The sequence below is a fragment of the Falco cherrug genome, chromosome 19 (assembly GCF_023634085.1).
Source record: "Falco cherrug isolate bFalChe1 chromosome 19, bFalChe1.pri, whole genome shotgun sequence".
Classification (NCBI taxonomy): Eukaryota; Metazoa; Chordata; class Aves; order Falconiformes; family Falconidae; genus Falco; species Falco cherrug.
Genome location: NC_073715.1, coordinates 5,029,173 through 5,044,791, shown reverse-complemented (window position 1 = coordinate 5,044,791; position 15,619 = coordinate 5,029,173). Strand labels below are relative to the sequence as shown.

General features: G+C 67.0%; 1 protein-coding gene across 1 annotated transcript; it reads right to left on the bottom strand.

The window, feature by feature from the left end:
- Positions 1 to 494: 494 nt before the first annotated feature.
- ADCY6 (adenylate cyclase 6) lies at positions 495 to 15,619 on the bottom strand. Its single transcript, XM_055697025.1, is given in 24 exon segments — positions 495 to 975; positions 1,059 to 1,183; positions 3,362 to 3,566; positions 5,093 to 5,356; positions 5,482 to 5,611; positions 6,072 to 6,101; positions 6,192 to 6,367; positions 6,814 to 6,915; positions 6,917 to 6,973; positions 7,073 to 7,189; positions 7,273 to 7,360; positions 7,430 to 7,527; positions 8,579 to 8,726; positions 8,832 to 8,857; positions 9,545 to 9,673; positions 9,761 to 9,902; positions 10,006 to 10,164; positions 10,914 to 11,041; positions 11,125 to 11,236; positions 11,355 to 11,476; positions 11,594 to 11,683; positions 11,685 to 11,744; positions 13,518 to 14,352; positions 15,441 to 15,619. Coding segments are annotated over 23 exon segments (3,471 nt in total). The 5' UTR covers position 14,352; positions 15,441 to 15,619; the 3' UTR covers positions 495 to 846.

Genomic DNA, 15,619 nt, shown 5'->3' with positions numbered 1-15,619 from the left:
GCAGCCCCCCCCCTCCCCCATGCCCCACACGTCAGGCCACAGCTCGTATCCAAAGTGAGTTTTATATATAATTTATCTGTACACACGAAGGACAAAGTACCTCAGGTCTGCACTGAGGGGGGGGGGCAGTACCCCCCAACCCGGGCTGAGCCCCCCCGGCCCCAAAACGGCTTCAGAAAACAAAAGAGAAAAAAAAAAAGAAAAAAAAAAAAAAAAGAAAAAAGTCACTTTTTTTTTTTTTTTTGCATTTAAAAGGAGGGGAAGCTGCACCCCCCCCTCCCCACCGGCAGCCCCCGGGAGGGTACAGGACCCCCTGGCTGGGGAGGGCCGGGCCCCTGGGTGGGGGTTCTGGGGGGCTGCGAAGGTGCTTTGCCTGTGTGTGTGTCCCCCCCCCAGCAGGCGGCACTTTAATTTGGCACATGGAGGAGGTTGGGGAGACCCCCACCCCCCAAACCCCACCCCAGCCCCGTCCCCGGGGGGGTGTCCCCCCTCCCCTCTTTGGCACATGGGGGATTTTGGCAAAGGGGGGGTTGCACCCTGACACCCACCCACCCCCCCCAAAACACACCCTGGTACAGGGCTGAGAAATGCTCCCCTCAACACACTGCCCTTGGGGGGGGGGGGGGGACAGTGGGGGGGGGGGATGACACCCCCACCTCCAGCCACCTCCCTTGTGTCGTTTCTCCCTTTTTCCTCTTTTTTTTTTTTTTTTTTTTTTTCTAAATATGTGGATTTGGGGATTTTTCCTTTTTTTTTTTTTGCCTAACCCCTGGTGCAGGCTGGGGGGCATCAGCCTGGGGCTGGGGGTGGGGGGGGATCACCACGGCCCTCCCCCCCCCCCCGCTCCTAACTCCCTCCAGGGCCAGCGTTGAGGAAGTAGGTGGTCATCTCCCCCTTGCCCTTGACCTTGACCAGCCCCCGGCACTCCAGCACGTAGCCCTTGGCCGCCAGCACCTGGTACAGGTCCGTTGTCACCTGGGGGGAGGGGGACATGGGGATGAGGTGCTGGGGGGGGCTCAAAGAAAGGGTCCCCCCACCTCCCTGCCCCCCGAGCTGACCTGGATGCGGTCTGGGACCCCGGTGCTGTCCATGCGGCTGGAGACGTTGACGGTGTTGCCCCAGATGTCGTACTGCGGCTTGCGCGCCCCGATCACCCCTGCCACCACCGGCCCCATGTTCAGACCTGGGGGGGGGGACGGGACATGACACGACACAGGCAGAGCGTCACGGACCCCCCCCTACGGCTGCGGGTGTCAGGGCACGGGGTGTGCGCGAGGAGGTTGCGTGTGCAAAGGGGAAGGGCCGTGCAAAGGGGAAGGAGCGTGCAAAGGGGAAGGGCCGTGCAAAGGGGAAGGGGTGTGCAAAGGGTTCGCAGGTGCAAGGAGTGTGTAAATGTCTGTGCAAAGGGCAGCGTGTGCAAAGGGGAAGGGGCGTGCAAAGGGTTTGCGACAGCAAGGGAGCGAGTCAAGGGGCGTGCAAAGGGGAAGGGGTGTGCAAAGGGGAAGGGGCGTGCAAAGGGGAAGGGGCGTGCAAAGGGTTTGCGACAGCAAGGGAGCGAGTCAAGGGGCGTGCAAAGGGGAAGGGGCGTGCAAAGGGGAAGGGCCGTGCAAAGGGGAAGGGGCGTGCAAAGGGGAAGGGGCGTGCAAAGGGTTTGCGACAGCAAGGGAGCGAGTCAAGGGGCATGCAAAGGGGAAGGGCCGTGCAAAGGGGAAGGGCCGTGCAAAGGGTTTGCGACAGCAAGGGAGCGAGTCAAGGGGCGTGCGAGGGCTGCGTGTGCAAAGGGGAAGGGCCATGCAAAGGGGAAGGGGTGTGCAAAGGGGAAGGGCCGTGCAAAGGGGAAGGGCCGTGCAAAGGGGAAGGGGCCGCGCAAAGGGGAAGGGGCGTGCAAAGGGGAAGGGGCGTGCAAAGGGTTTGCAATGGCAAGGGAGTGTGTAAAGCAGCAGGGGTGTGCAAAGGGGAAGGGGCACACAAAGGGAGTGTGTAAATGGGTGTGCAAGGGCTGCGTGTGCAAAGGGGAAGGGGCGTGCGAGGGGGTTGTGCATGCAAAGGGTTTGCGATGCCAAGGGAGCGAGACAAGGGGTGTGTGAGGGCTGCGTGTGCAATGTGGAAGGGCTGTGCAAAGGGGAAGGAGCACGCAAAGGAGTGTGTAAAGGGGTGTGCAAGGGCTGTGTGTGCAAAGGGGAAGGGGCGTGCAAGGGGGTTGTGCATGCAAAGTGTTTGCGATGCCAAGGGAGCGAGTCACGTGGCGTGCGAGGGCTGCATGTGCAAAGGGGAAGGGGTGTGCAAAGGGTTTATGCATGCAACGGGTTTGCAATGGCAAGGGAGTGTGTAAAGCAGAAGGGGCACACGAAGGGAGTGTGTAAATGGGTGTGCAAGGGCTGTGTGTGCAAAGGGAAGGGGCATGCAAAGGGTTTGTGCGTGCAAGGGGTTTGCAAGGGCAAGGGAGTGTGTAAAGCAGAATGGGCGTGCAAATGGGAAGGGGCATGCAAAGGGGAAGGGGTGTGCAAAGGGGTTTGTGCATGCAAAGTGTTTGCGATGCCAAGGGAGTGTGTAAAGTGGCGTGCAAGGGTGTGAGAAGGCTGTGTGTGCAAAGGGGAAAGGGGGTGCACAGGGGAAAGGGGGTGCACAGGGTTTACAGTGGCAAAAGAGTGTGTAAAGGGGTGTGCGAGGGCTGTGTGCAAAGAGGAAGGGGCGTGCAAAGGGTTTGCAGGTGCAAGGAGTGTGTAAATGTCTGTGCAAAGGGCAGCGTGTGCAAAGGGGAAGGGGCGTGCAAAGGGGCGTGCGAGGGGCTTGCAAAGGGCACACGAGGAGCGTGCAAAGGGCGTTCAAAGGTCATTCAAAGGGTGTGCAAAGGGCATGCAAAGGGCGCATGAGGAGTGTGCAAAGGGCATGCAAAGGTCATTCAAAGGGCATGCAAAGGGTGTGCAAAGGTCATGCAAAGGGCATGCAAAGGGCGCACAAGGAGCGTGCAAGGGGCATGCAGAGGTCATTCAAAGGGCGTGCAAAGAGCGTGCAAAGGGCATGCAAAGGGCATGCAAAGGGCGTGCAAAGGGCATGCAAAGGGCGCACAAGGAGCGTGCAAAGGGAGTGCAAAGGGCATGCAAGGAGCGTGCAAAGGTCACTCAAAGGGCATGCAAAGGTCATGCAAAGAGCGTGCAAAGGGCGCACGAGAAGTGTGCAAAGGGCATGCAAAGGTCATGCAAAGGGCGTGCAAAGGGCGCACAAGGAGCGTGCAAAGGGAGTGCAAAGGGCATGCAAGGAGTGTGCAAAGGTCACTCAAAGGGCATGCAAAGGGCATGCAAAGGGCATTCAAAGGGCGTGCGAGGGGCGTGCGAGGGGCGTGCGAGGGGCGTGCACTGACCGATCTTCATCTGGAAGTTGTTGAAGGAGTGCTCGTTGATGTACTTCATCTGCTCCATCAGGTGCATGGCGTAGTCGGCCAGCGCCGCGATGTGGCTCCGGCCCTCGCGGTCGTACGTGGAGGCGTTGAGGCCCGAGGCCGCCATGTAGGTGCTGCCGATGGTCTTGATCTTCTCCAGCTGCCGGTACCTCTGCTCGCTGATGATCTGGGGGGGGACGGGGGAGTTACACACCCCCCCCCAACATCGTGGGGGGTCCCAGGCACCCGGTCCTGCACCCCGTCCCTGGCAGCGGCACATCCCCCGTCTCCTGCACCCCGGTCCTGTCAGCATCATGCACCCGGTCTCCTGCGCCCCATCCCTGTGATCCCTGTGCGCCCCGTCTCCTGCACCCCATCTCCTGCGCCCCATCCCTGAGATCCCTGTGTGCCCCATCTCCTGCACCCCATCTCCTGCGCCCCATCCCTGTGATCCCTGTGCGCCCCATCTCCTGCACCCCATCTCCTGCGCCCCATCCCTGTGATCCCCATGCACCCCATCTCCTGCGCCCCATCCCTGTGATCCCTGTGCGCCCCATCTGCTGCACCCCATCTCTGTGAGCCGCACGCACCCCGTCTCCTGCGCCCCATCCCTGTGATCCCCGTGCACCCCATCTCCTGCACCCCATCTCCTGCGCCCCATCCCTGTGATCCCCATGCACCCCATCTCCTGCGCCCCATCCCTGTGATCCCCGTGCACCCCATCTCCTGCACCCCATCTCCTGCGCCCCATCCCTGTGATCCCCATGCACCCCATCTCCTGCGCCCCATCCCTGTGATCCCCGTGCACCCCATCTCCTGCGCCCCATCTCCTGCGCCCCATCCCTGTGATCCCCATGCACCCCATCTCCTGCACCTCATTCCCGAGCACTGTGCACCCCATCTCCTGCACCCCCATCCTCACACACGCTGTCCCACAGCCCCTCCATCACCCCGTGCCCCCCACCTCTTGCACCCCATCCCTGTCAGCCCCGTGCACCCCAGCTCCTGCACCCCGTTGCTGTGATCCCTGTGCACCTCATCCCTGCACCCCATCTCCTGCGCCCCATCCCTGTGATCCCTGTGCACCCCATCTCCTGCCCCCCACCTCCTGCCCCCCATCCTCATGCACGCTGCCCCACGGCATCTCCATCACCCCCTGCCCCCCATCTCCTGCCCCCCACCTCCTGCACCCCATCCCTGTGAGCCCCGTGCACCCCAGCTCCTGCACCCTGTTGCTGTGATCCCTGTGCACCCCATCCCTGCACCCCATCTCCTGCACCCCATCCTCATGCACGCTGCCCCACGGCATCTCCATCACCCCCTGCCCCCCATCTCCTGCCCCCCACCTCCTGCACTCCATCCCTGTGAGCCCCGTGCACCCCAGCTCCTGCACCCTGTTCCTGTGATCCCTGTGCACCCCATCCCTGCACCCCATCCCTGCCCCCCATCTTCATGCACGCTGCCCCACGGCGTCTCCATCACCCCCTGCCCCCCATCTCCTGCACCCCACCTCCTGCACCCCATCCCTGTGAGCCCCGTGCACCCCAGCTCCTGCACCCCGTCCCTGTGATCCCTGTACACCTCATCCCTGCACCCCATCCCTGCCCCCCATCTCCTGCACCCCATCCTCATGCACGCTGCCCCACGGCGCCTCCATCACCCCCTGCCCCCCATCTCCTGCACCCCACCCCACCCCAATCCGCCCTCCGGCACCTCGTCGAAGTCGGCGATGATCTCGTTGAGCAGCCGCAGGCACTCGACGCCCTCGTTGTTGGCCTCCAGCTCGACGTAGAACTCGGAGAAGTTGCTGATGGAGGCGAACATGACGGCCACGCACTCGCACGACTGGTAGTAGAGCTCGTCGTTGCGTCGCTCCCGCGCCAAAAAATGCGCCGCCACGTCCTTGGGCAGGATGTTGTGCAGCAGCCGGCGGTTGTACGCCTGCAGCTCCTCCATCTCCTCCTTCTCACCCGTCGCCTGCGGCGCACAGCACCATGCAGGAGCCGGGCTGGGGTCCTGCATCCCCCCCCAGTGCTGGGGTGCGGGGAGAGGGTCAATCCCAGCCCCTCGCCCTCCCCCCCCCCCCCCATTCCCGGTCCTACCTGCAGCTTCCAGAGGAAATCGAGGCGGGCGGTGGATTCGACCTGCTGCGCGTGCAGGTACAGCGCCAGCGCGAAGACAGCCAGGATGACGGGGGTGACGTACCGCAGGGCCACCTTCCCCTCCGCCGGGCTGCGGGCACCCCGCGCCCACTGAGGTGGGGTGCTGGGCGAGTCCATGCCCACCCCAGGGACCCCAAACCTGCACCCACACCCCAAAGCTGCACCCACCCAAGGGATCCCCCAAGATGCTCCCACCGCAGGGACCCTAAACTTGCACCCAGACCCCAAAGCTGCACCCACCCAAGGGATCCCCCAAGATGCTTCCACCCCAGGGACCCCAAAGCTGCAGCCAGACCCCAAAGCTGCACCCACCCAAGGGATCCCTTAAGATTCACCCACCCCAGGGACCCCAAACCTGCACCCACCCTGTAAGACGCACCATCCCAGCGACCCCCCAAGATCTGCCCAACCTCACAAGATGCACCCACCCCCGCAGCACAGACCCCCACCTCAGGGGACTCTCCTACTTACAGCCCACCCTCCCCACCCGCCCCTTCCCATTCCCCCACTGGTCCCAGTCCCCCGCTCACCATTCACCCTGGGTCACATTGAAGGAGGGCCTGGGGAGGGGGAGAAGAGCCGGGGCTTAGCAAGGTGGGGACCCAGCTCCCAGGGTGGGGACACCCGGCGGGGGGACGCAGGGCACTCACAGGGCATTGGCCACCACCAGCAGGTCGGCGTTGTCGAAGAGGGTGGCCTGGGGTCCCTCCACCAGCACCAGGTAGGTGGCCTCGATGGCCACCATGAGCAGCAGCTTGCCGATGCTGCTGATGTGCAGGAAGACGGAGCAGGCCAGCAGGCTCAGCACCACGCTGTAGTTGAAGTACTGCGGGGGAGAGTGGCAGGGATGCACTGGCATCCCATGGGAAACCCCCGCCGGTAACCCCCCACAGGGACCCTGCACCCATGGGGACCCCCTGCCAGCACCCTGCACCCTCAGGGACCCCGTGCCAGCATCCTTGGGGACACAGTGGCTGCAGGGACCCCGTGCCAGCACCCTGCACCCTCAGGGGCTCTGTGCCAGCACCCACGGGGGACCATGCACCCGTAGGGACCTATGGCAGCACCCTATATCTGTGGGGACCCTGTGCCAGCACCCTGTACCCCCAGAGACCCCATACCAGGGGGACACAGTGCCCACAGGGACCCCGTGCCAGCACCCTGCACCCTCAGGGACCCCATGCCAGCCCCCAAGGCGGACAGTGCACCCAGAGGGACCCACGCTGGCACCCACGGGAGCCCTGCGCCCATGGCTGCCCCACAGCCACTCACCTCGGGGAAGTCACAGGCCAGCCCGTCACCGTGGCAGGGCTCCGCGGGGGTCCCCAGCGAGAAGTTGAGGACCCGGAGCTGGCAGGGTCCCACAGCCTCGGGGGGTGACGTTGAGCTCACGGGCGGCGCAGTCCCGCAGAGCCACCCGGCTGCAGGAGAACTGGCAGGGGGGGGTGGGGGTGGAAGAAGGGTGAGCCGGTGCCCCGCAGCCCCCCGCAGCCCCCCGCAGCCCCCCGTGCCCCTGACCCCACGTCCCTACCATGTTGACGAAGGCAGCGATGAAGACGAGGAGGATGGTGAAGACCCCGATGACGGTGCTGTGCGCACGGGACTGGACGATTTTCCGGGAAAGCTGCTGCAGGGCGGCGGGGAACAGCTGCGGGGGGGGGGGCGCAAAAAGACCCCATCATGCACCGCCAAGCCCCCCCCCACCCTCCCACCCATCAGCCGTGTACTCACGGTGACACAGGAATAGACGGCGCAGACGAAGAGGATGGCAGCAAGGAGGATGAAGATGCCAACGTAGACGCCAAGCATCAGCGGGGAGCTGAGAGAGGTGGCTGTGAGCATTGGGGGGGGGGGGGTCGGGGGGGGGGGGGGTGGCTGCAGCACTCACTGCGGGAACACCACGATCTGGAGGCAGCAGATGAAGCAGAAGACGAGGAGGGTGCAGGCCACGTAGCCACCGAAGCGGTCATCCACCTTCTTGGAGTACTGCGGGGAGGGAAGCGGTGAGCCGGGCTGGGGGCGGGGCAGGGCAGGGCAGGGCAGAGGGGCTCCTGGGGGCCCCCAGGGGATGGGATGGAGGGGACCCTGGGGGATGGGATGGGATGGGATGGAGGGGGACAGAGGGTCCCCAGAGGATGGGATGGAGCGGACCCCAGGGGGACGGGATGGAGGGGACACCAGAGGATGGGACAGAGGGGACCATGGGGGACCCCAGGGGATGGGATGGGAGGGGAGGGAGGGGACCCCAAGGGGACCCCAAGGGATGGGATTGAGGGGACACCAGGGGATGGGATGGAGGTGACCAAGGGGGACCCCAGGGGATGGGAGGGGAGGGGACGGGACGGGACCCCAAGGGATGGGATTGAGGAGACCCCAGGGGATGGAGGGGACCACGGGGGATGGGACGGAGAGGACCATGGGGGACCCCAGGGGATGGGATAGGATAGGATGGGAGGGGACCCCAAGGGATGGGATTGAGGGGACCCCGGGGGATGGGATGGAGGGGACCATGGGGGACCCCAGGGGATGAGATGGGAGGGGAGGGGATGAGATGGGATGGGACCCCAAGGGATGGGATTGAGGGGACACCAGGGGATGGAGGGGACCATAGGGGATGGGATGGAGGGGACCATGTGGGACCCCAGGGGATGGGATAAGATGGGATGGGATGGGAGGGGACACCGATGGATGGGACGGAGAGGGCACCAAGAGATGGGACGGAGGGGACACCGGGGGACCCCAGGGGATAGGATTGAGGGGACCCCAGGGGATGGGATGGAGGGGGACAGGATGGAAGGACCAGGACAGGGGGGATCATGGAGCCAGCTGGATGAAGGGGATCTCACAGACCAGAGGGGACAGATGTGATGCGCAGCTGGGATGGGGGGCAGGGGGTACCACAGAACCAGGACAGAGGACCCCAGGGGATGGAAGCGAGATGAGGGAGACAAAGGTGCTGATGGGAGCGGGACAGAGGGGACTTCAGGGGATGGAGGGGACGGCAGGGATGGGATGGGGGGGATGGAGGGACCCCCACCTTCTTCTCCAGCTCAGGCGTCTGGAAGGTGAGCAGGAACTTCTTGACATGGTCCTTGCGGAGCTGGTCAATGCTGCGGGCGTCGATGGCCCGGCTCAGGAACTCGTCCACCTCGTCCTCGGGGTTGAGGGCCTCCTGGGCACCACGGCTGGGGGCAGGGGTAGGTCAGGGTCCCCCCAGCCCCTGGCTCTGCCCCAGAGAGGGGCTGGCCATGACCCCCCACCCCCAGGACCCTCAGCATGGGGACACTTACTTGTCCTTGCTGGAGTCATCAATTCCCTGGGGAGACACAAGGGAAATGGGGGGGGTGTCAGGGACACTGGCATGGATTGGGGGGGGGCGGTCATAGATGACAAGATCATAGGGCATCCCCCAGGGTCAACCAAGCCCCCCCAAGGACAGGGGACAGAGTCCCAAGGGTTACCAGGATGTGGGGGATTCCCAAGTGTTCCCCAAGCCTTGCAAGGATAGGGGGGTCCCCAAGAGTCTGCAAGGGGGGGAGGGAGGGGTCTGGGGGGGGTGGCTGACACCAGTGAGGATGGGGGACCCCTGAGAGTCCCCAAGGCCAGTGAGGACAGGAGGCATCCCCAAGGGGTGCCGAGGACAGGGGGTACACCTGGGGGGTCCCCAACAGCTGCTGAGGATGGAGGCGGGGGGGGGGGAACCTGGGGATCTCTATGGGCTGCTGAGGATGGCTGATCCCTGCGGGCTGCTGAGGATGGGGGGGGACACCTGAGGGTCCCCAAGGGCTGATGAGGACAGGAGGGAACCCCGAGATCTGCTGAGGATGGGGGGGGCTTCTTCAAGGCCCTGGGCTGCGGCCAGCAGGAGGAAGCAGGCGAGGGCTGCGGGCAAGGCTGGGGAAGCCCAAAGGCGACCACGGAAAGGCAGCGAGCAGCCGATACCGCCGCAGGGGGGGTCCCCCCTTCCCAACATGCCCCCCCGCCCCCCTCCATGGTCGCTCACCATCTGCCGGAAGGCCTTGGAGTCCTTGGTGCGGGAGAAGGAGCGCTCGGGCACCCAGCGCGGCACCAGCCCCTCCGTCGAGTTGGCACGAGCCCGCTGCAGCTTGGCTAGGATGGCTTTCTCCTCCTTCTGCAGGGCGACGTGGCCGTGAGAGGGGGTCCCCCAGGGTCCCCATCCCCCCATCCCCCCCCCCCTCAATTCCCCCCTCTGACTCACGCGCTTCTGGCTGCAGCCCACGATGAGGAAGGTCTCGATGTTGTGCTCCTTGAGGTAGGCGTTGCGCTCGCCCCCGTGGCCTGGTTCCACCTCGTAGTCCCCGTTCAGGTACTGCAGCGTCGCCCAGGTGATGTGGATGCGCCTGGGGATGGCAGGGATGAAGGTGCTGAGCCCACCCCCCCCACCCCCCTTGTTCCACGTTCCCCACCCCAGCCCCCAGCCCAGCCCCCCTGGTCCTGGCTCACCCGGCTTTGCCACCCGCTTCCATGTGGTTGGCGAGGGTCACGTCGTTGGACCAGACGTCGAACTGCCACTTGCGCAGCCCCAGGACGCCACAGTGCACCCGCCCGCTGTGGATGCCCACGCGCATGTTCACGTTCACCCCCGTCACCTCACGCACCAGCCTGCGGACGGCACCGGCACCCACGTCAGCCCAAGGCACCGCGGCACCGGGGCCTGGTCAGCACCAGGGGGTGTGCCAGCACCGGGGCCAGCCACAGCCCCCCAGGGCTGCAGCGGCACTGGGGACATGCCAGCACTGGGGACATGCCAGCACTGGGGACATGCCAGCACTGGGGTCAAGCACAGCCCCCCAGGGTTGCAGTGGCACTGGGGACATCCCAGCACTGGGGACATGGTGGCACTGGGGTCAGGCACAGCCTCCCAGGGTTGCAGTGGCACTGGGGATGTGCCAGCACTGGGGACATGGTGGCACTGGGGTCAGGCACAGCCTCCCAGTGTTGCAGTGGCACTGGGGATGTGCCAGCACTGGGGACATGGTGGCGCTGGGGTCAGGCACAGCCTCCCAGTCTTGCAGTGGCACTGGGGACGTGCCAGCACTGGGGACATGGTGGCGCTGGGGTCAGGCACAGCCTCCCAGTCTTGCAGTGGCACTGGGGACGTGCCAGCACTGGGGACATGGTGGCGCTGGGGTCAGGCACAGCCTCCCAGTGTTGCAGTGGCACTGGGGACATGCCAGCACTGGGGACATGGTGGCGCTGGGGTCAGGCACAGCCTCCCAGTCTTGCAGTGGCACTGGGGACGTGCCAACACTGGGGACATGGTGGCGCTGGGGTCAGGCACAGCCTCCCAGTGTTGCAGTGGCACTGGGGACATGCCAGCACCGGTGACAGGCGCGACCCCCCCGACTCACGAGATGGCCTCGATCATGTCGACCCCCATCTCCACGCAGCAGTGCGCATGGTCCCCACGCGCCTCCGGCAGCCCCGACACGCAGTAGTAGCAGTCCCCCAGGATCTTGATGCGCAGGCAGTGGTTCTCCTGGGGGGGACGGGCAGGTCAGGGGGGCTCTGGGACCCCCTTCCAGCCCCACCCCCGCACCCCCCACCCCCCACCCCACTCACCGCCGCCAGCTTGTCGAAGCGAGCGAAGAGCTCATTGAGCGTCATCACCAGCTCCTGGGCTGTGCACTGCGAGGCCAGGCTGGTAAAGCCCTCGATGTCCGCGAAGAGGATGCTGCCGGGAGGAAGAGCGTGGGCTGGGGAGGGACCACAGACCACCCCGGACCCCCTCACCTAGTGACACTCCCCTCCCACCCCCACCCCCCCCCCCAAGACCTTGCACCCCGCGGTACCTGACGTTGTCGTGCTTCTGGATGTAGATCTTGTGGAACATCATGTCCTCCTTCTTGGTGTTGATGTCCTCCTTCATCTCCATGGCCACGTGCTGGGGCAGCACCGAGAGCAACAGCCGCTCCTGCCCCACAGCACCACCCCATCAGCGGGGGGCCAGGGCCCTGACGGACCCCCCCTTCCCCCAGGCCCATCACGGCGGACCCCACCGTCCCTGGGACACCCAGGACCCCCAGCTTACCTGCTGGCGGTTCTCCCGCTGGAGGTGCAGGCGCGCCTGGATGTAGCCCCGGGTCTCCTGGAAGGCCTGGCGCTGCGACACCTCGGCCGGGGTAGTGGGTGCAGACCCCCACCACGTTGGTGCAGAGGAAGATCAGGGCGTTGGCGCTGAGCTGGTGGGGGAGGTGGGCTCAGTGCAGCCACCCAGGGACCCCTGGCCAGCTCTGCCACCCTCCTCTGCACCCCAAAACCCTGGCTCCAGGATGGGGGGGGTGCTGCCAAGAGGAGCAGGGGGGCTGCGGGGGGGGGGGGGTCATGGGGCGGGGGCGGAAACATGGGGACACAAAGCAAGGGGATGTGGGATGCAGGGACCAAGGGAAGGGAGGATGCAGGGACCTGGGGACACGGAGGATGCAGGGACCTGGGGATACAGGACCAGGGTGACGGGGACATGGGGCACCTGGAGACATGGGAAACCGGGGGGGGGGGGGGGGGCGAGGCTGCAGGGACATGGGGGACATAGAGAGCCAGAGCAGGGGGACAGGGGGCACCCGAAGCTGCAGGAAAGCGGGGCACAGGGGCTGCAGGGACCCAAGGCACAGGGATACGAGGATGCAGGGACCTGGGGATACAGGACCAGGGTGATGGGGACATGGGGCATCTGGAGACATGGGAAACCGGGGCAGGGGGGGCTGCAGGGACATGGGGGACATGGAGAGCCCGAGCAGGGGGATGGGGGGCACGCAGAGCTGCAGGAAAGCGGGGCACAGGGGCTGCAGGGACCTGGGGACCCAAGGCACAGGGATACGAGGATGCAGGGACTTGAGGGACATGGGGACACGGGGCAGGGGGGGGACATGGGGGGATGGGGCAGGGGGGGACGTGGGGACACAGCCAGGCCCCACGGGCCCTCGGGAAGCGGAGGAAGCCGGGGGAGGGCCGGGAAGCGGAGATGGCTGCAGCGGGAGTGCTGTGGTTTCCCCCCCCTCCCCGTCCCCATCCCTGTCCCCTGGGACCGGGGCCAGGGCTATTTATAGCGGCGGGCTGGAAGCGGGGGGCCACGCACCCCCCCCCCCCCCATCCCCATCACATCCCCCCGGCCAGGGGGCACAGCCCCATCGCTCCCACCCTGCAGAGGTTAGCCCCACTCGGGGGGGGGCTTCTCCTCCCGTGACCCCCTCCATGCCCCACCGGCCTCACTGTGTACCCCCCCCCTTCAGCATCATGCGCCCCGTGGGGACAGCACGTGGCCCCAGCCCTGGCCAGGCAGGGCGAGGGTGACGGGGTGGCCTCGTGCGGGGGGCGGGGGTGGGGGGGGGCTGGGGACTGGCAACACATGGCCCTTGTGGGCAAGGGGACCCCCCCTGGACCCCCCCTGTGCATGCAGCACCCCACTGGGAGCACCCGCCAGCCCAAGGGGGCAGGACAGGGGACACTGCCAAGGTCCCAGCCCCCCTGGGTGGCAGCCACCCCCCCCTGCCCTGGCTCCCTGGGCCTGCATCCCCCCTCGGGGGTTTCCGCCAGCCCCACAACGGGGGCTTTGTGGGTGCCCCCCCCCCCCCCCAAGCACAGCCCACAATGGCGGGTCTGTGCACGGTCCTGCCAGGACGAGGGGCCCCCTCACCTCCCCCCCGCCAGGCTGCGGCAGTGGAGAGACCCCTGGTCACACCGTAGGCAGCACCCACGGGTCCCTAGCATGGGACACACCCCCCCCCCACCCCCCCAGGACGCCCCCCACCCCCAGGGCAAGCCAAGGGGGCCCCTCCTGCATCCAGAATTTTCCACGTGCACCAACACCAAGCCCAATTTTGCAGCGAGGCACTGGGGGAGCCACCGGCGGGGGACAGGGGTCTCCCCCCCAGGGTCTCCCCCATCCCACAAGCAGGCAGCCCCCCACACACACACTATATGCATCCCCCCCCCCCCCCCCCCCCCCCAGCCTCTACCTGCTTCCAGAGGAAGGGGTCGGTGGCGTTGCGGTGCCAAGCGATGGCGAGGTGCAGGGCGGAGAGGAAGACGCCGGCCAGCACGGCCGCCCGCATCCGCACCGGCAGCAGCGTGTAGGTGATGTAGATGAAGAAGACGCTCCACCAAACGCCTTCGGCCGCGCTACGGGGTACCACAGCCACCGTCCCCAACGCTTGCACCCCGGCCAGCAACCCCAGCACCACGTAGCTCACCACCCACATATAGTCCTGGGGGAAGGCGCTGCGGCTGCACAGCACCATCAAAAGCAAGAAAAGGGCCGTGGCACCGGCCAAAGCGGCGACCGCCGGCACGTGGGGGGCACCGGGCAGGCAGTGGAAGAGCAGCATCACACCGCAGACCAACACCAGCACCCCCATCAGCACCGTCAGGCTGCTCTGGTTCATCTGGAAGAAGTAACGTTGGTAAAGCCGCTCCAGTTTGGCCGACTGGAACCGTTTGGAACGGAAAACCTGGAGCAAACGCCGCCAGCACTCGCCGGCTGACGGCCGCCCCCCGTGGCCCCCGGCCCCCTTTGGCCCTTTGGTTTCGCCATCCTCCAAGGCCAAGTCCACCGATTTGAGCCCCAAGTCACCGGAGGGTCCCTTCTTGCTGTAGTGGTCCTCCTGCCAGGTGCAGCGTAGCCCCCGGGGGGGTCCCCCACCCCGCTCCATCTCAGGGTCCTGCAGGCAGCTCATGTAGCGGGGGCCGCAGAGGGCAGCGCGGGGGCGGGCGCCCTTCTTGCCGTTGCGCTCCCCCCATGCCGTCTTCCGTTCGTCCACCTTGGGCACCAGGATGCCGCTGAACCACGACATGCTGCGGGTACCGGGGAGGGGGTCAACGCTCAGTGTGTGTCCCCTCCCCCCCAGCACCCCAAGAGGGACGCCGGTGCCCATGGGGGGAGGGGGGGGGGGGGCCGAGGCAGCGTGGCTCCCACCCAGCACAGACAGCAAAGGGCACAGATGTCCCACGTCCCCTGGGGGGTGCAGACCCCCAAACCCCAGTTCTCCCACCCATGGCCCCTGTGGGAATGCCCAGTGCCCAGTGCTGGGTGCCCAGCACCAGTACTGAGTGCCCGGTGCCCAGTGCTGGTGCTAGGTACCCAGTACTGGTCCCCAGTGCCGGTACCTGGTCCCCAGTGCCAGTGCCCGGTGCCGGTGCCCAGTATCAGTGCTGGATGCCCGGTGCTGGTGCTGGTACTGGGTACCCAGTGCTGGTGCCCAGTGCCGGTACTGAGTGGCCAGTGCCCAGTGCCAGTGCCCGGTGCCCAGTGCTGGTGCTGGCTGCTCGATACTGGTGCCCAGTGCCGGTACCCGGTTCCCAGTGCCAATGCCCAGTATTGGTGCTGGATGCCCGGTGCCGGTGCCCGGTGCTGGTACTGGGTACCCGGTGCTGGTGCCCGGTGCTTGGCCCTGCCAAGGCCACCCCGAGCCTGTCCACCCCAGCGCAACGACCTGCGGCAAAGCTGGAACCATCCCGGGCGTCCCGGCCCTGTTTGTCTTGAACGGCGGCCAACGGGCTGCACCGGGCACGGCGGCCCCGGGGCACCGGGAACCAGCCAGGACGTGGCAGCCCGTCCCACCCCCGGGGGAACGGCGGGGGAGGGGGGGAACGGCCACCCGGGAAGGGCTGAGCCCGGTGGCAGCCACCCCCCGGCCCCGGCCCCGGCCCGCGGGGAGCCCCGCCGGACGCGGCCCGGTCACCCCCAACCCGCCAGCGCCCCCCCCGCCGCCGCCGCCGCCCCGGCCACCGGGCAGCCCCCCCCGGGGCCACCCCCGCTGCCGCCGCCACGGGGCCCACCCCGCTGCCGCCCCCCAAGTCCCGATCGCGGTCCCGCTCGCCGCCGCCCCGGCCACCCCCCCCCACCGCCACCGCGCCCGGTGCGCCCGGTCGGCCCCGCTCACCTCCGCCTCCGGCGCCGCCGCCCGCGGGGCCCCGCGCCCCGGCACGGCCCCGCCGCCGCCCGCTCCTACACGGCGGCCGCGCCGCAACCCCGCCGCCCCATCCCGCAGCCCAGGCCGGGCCCCCCGGTGGCGGCGGTGGCGGCCCCGGTCCCGGTCCCGGCCGCAGCCCCGGCCCCGGC